Raw genomic sequence first — 2,715 nt, forward strand, 5'->3', positions numbered from 1 at the left:
TCGATTTTCATATACGTTTTTAAAACATATTTCTAGATTGTCGGAATTTTCTCCCAACAATTTCGAGGATAGTTAAAAAAGTGAACAATATTGTACTATGAAAAATAAATGATAAAAAAAACATTTTTCCATGGTACAATATTGGTCAATAAGAACAATATTTAGCCACAGTTTACTCCATATATGGAAATTAAGGAGAGAAAACTTGGAATGAGGAGAGAGAGATAGAGAAAGTAGGTAAGACTTCTACATCAATGGTGAACATAACAAGAGTTCTAGGCCAGGTTCGTTCTATGATTTTTATGGATTTTTATGGATTTTTATTTATTTTTATGCATCCCTACCATCTTTCTTTGTCTCCCTTATAAAAGGAAAGCCCTTCAAAAAAAAAAAAAACACAACAAATTACAGGTGTTTTATTTGAGCAAAGTGACATGACATTGCATGTAGAGTACTGTATTATATATGGATTACCTCCGTTGAGCCAAAGAAGAAGAGGCAATGTATCCTTATACTGTTGAGCTTCAGCGAAGTAGTAATAGAGCGCACGACCGGCAGCTTTATTCACGGTGACATAACCACTATATTGAGAGAATTTCACGGGGGGTTGTCCTGGCCATGCCTTAATCCAATCTCTCTCTTTCAAGCCCTGCTGAGGAAGAACATTGGTTTGATCGACGATAAGGTCAGCTGCCTGGAAAAGGCTCGTGTCGAGACCAAAATCTGCCTTCAAAATGGACTTGTAGAGATGGTGTAAGCCTTGCTCTTTCATCCTCCCATGAGTTTGAGCCACAAAGCATAACAGAATGAAAAAGGCTAAAAGAACCCAACAAAAAGGCTTACTTTCCATTGTTCTGTGTAAGAAAAAGAGAAAGAAGGAGAAAGGTAATGAGTTTAGATCCAAGCTAGATTATTGTTTGTATATATAGAGAAGAAAGTGTTTTAACGGTGTATATATAAATATATATGTTAGAATATATATATTTTTTTATATATTCTATATTTGGTTGATATTAAAATATTCTCTTTTACGATTAATTATAATGAAATACTAATGGAATTATAATGATTACCATATTTGGGTTATGCTCAAATTACAACAGCACTACAAATGCACAACACCAAGGTACATTGGGAGGACCAACATGTGTGGGCTCCACTTCAATGTGCATTGGTATTGTGCACTTATAGTGCATGTATTATCTCCCTATTTACTTGTGTTCTTTTCTCTCTAGCTTTTCCGAATATAATAAAAATATAATATATTTTATATATTATGACAAAATATATATATATATCTCTCTCTCTCTCTCTCTCTTTCAACAACAACAACCGTGAAGTGTTAGAATTTTAGTGTTTTTTTTTTAAAAAAAAAAAAAAAATCTGATAACTATTAATGGCATGGACCAAATTATATATCTCTTTCAACAACAACCGTGAAGTGTTAGAATTTTAGTGTTTTTTTTTTAAAAAATAAAAAATAAAAAATCTGATAACTATTAATGGCATGGACCAAATTGGTAGTCAAAAGTTTGTGCCTTTGCCACCAATCATATTCTGCCATGTGAGTCATGTTAAGGATGTGCTTGTTTCATTAATTAATAACACATGCAATGTTCAGATTCCAACTCGGCAACTCCGCCGGCCGGCACCTTCCACTTGGGTTAAGGGTTGCCACTAAAATCGGGATTTTGTTGATAATACGTACAGTAGAAATTGGAATTATCTTCTATTCTTCTTATTATTAATATTATGGATAATTGCACCGTTGGTCCTTGTGGTATGCCATAATTATTTTTCATTACCTATGGTTTAAAAAGTGAATGGGAGGTCCCTGTGGATTACAATAATTATGTTTTACTCCCTGGGTCGATTTTTCGTCCACCAGTTTGACGGAATCTGTTAGCCCTACACGTCAGCGTCAAGTGTCGCCAATAAGATGGTGACACGTGTCCATCTTAATAAAAAAAATATAAATTTATTAAAAAATAAATAAATAAACTTATTTTTTAAAAAAATTAAAAAAAAAACAATAAGAAAAAAAAAGAAAAAAGGCAGGCCATTGGGGGTGGCTGGGGCCACCCCCTGGCCTGCATTTTTTTTTTTTTTTTTTAAAAAAATAAGTTTATTTATTTATTTTTTAATAAATTTATATTTTTTTTATTAAGATGGACACGTGTCGCCATCTTATTGGTGACACATGGCTCTGACGTGTAGGGTTAACAGATTTTGTCAAAATGGTGGACGGAAAATTGACCCAGGGAGTAAAACGTAATTATTGCATACCACATGGACCTCCCATGCACTTTTTAAACCATAGGGAGTGAAAAATAATTATGGCATACTACAGGGACCAATGGTGCAATTATCCCTTAACATTATTATGATAAATAAGGATGATAAAACTATGAGTCTTCGGTGTAGGGATGGAGCCAGAAACTCTTATGGGCAGGGGCTAGGGGGAAAAAAAAATTGTTAATAAAGACCAATATACTAAATTTTTATTTTTTACCTTATGATTTTTATTTTTTTACCTTTTTATTTTTTTATTTTTTTATTTAGGAATTGAGGGGGGCCTTGCATGGCATATACTGCCCCCTTAATCCGTTTATGCTTTGGTGGAATCATTTGGTGAGCAACAAGACAATGCAATATGATAATTTTCTTTCTTGTTTTTATGCCAAGTTTTTTTTTTTTTTAACAAAAGATCTGAAT

At 32.9% G+C, this 2,715-nt stretch overlaps 1 protein-coding gene across 1 annotated transcript; it reads right to left on the reverse strand.

The window, feature by feature from the left end:
* Window positions 1-340: 340 nt before the first annotated feature.
* Window positions 341-850, reverse strand: LOC133878984 (putative serine carboxypeptidase-like 53). The gene is made up of 2 exons (XM_062317540.1): window positions 475-850; window positions 341-378 (listed from the first exon to the last, which is right to left on the reverse strand). Exons 1-2 carry the CDS (start codon window positions 848-850, stop codon window positions 341-343), a joined length of 414 nt encoding a protein of 137 aa, XP_062173524.1.
* Between the last annotated feature and the right edge of the window lie 1,865 nt (window positions 851-2,715).

This window comes from Alnus glutinosa, chromosome 10 (assembly GCF_958979055.1).
Source record: "Alnus glutinosa chromosome 10, dhAlnGlut1.1, whole genome shotgun sequence".
Classification (NCBI taxonomy): Eukaryota; Viridiplantae; Streptophyta; class Magnoliopsida; order Fagales; family Betulaceae; genus Alnus; species Alnus glutinosa.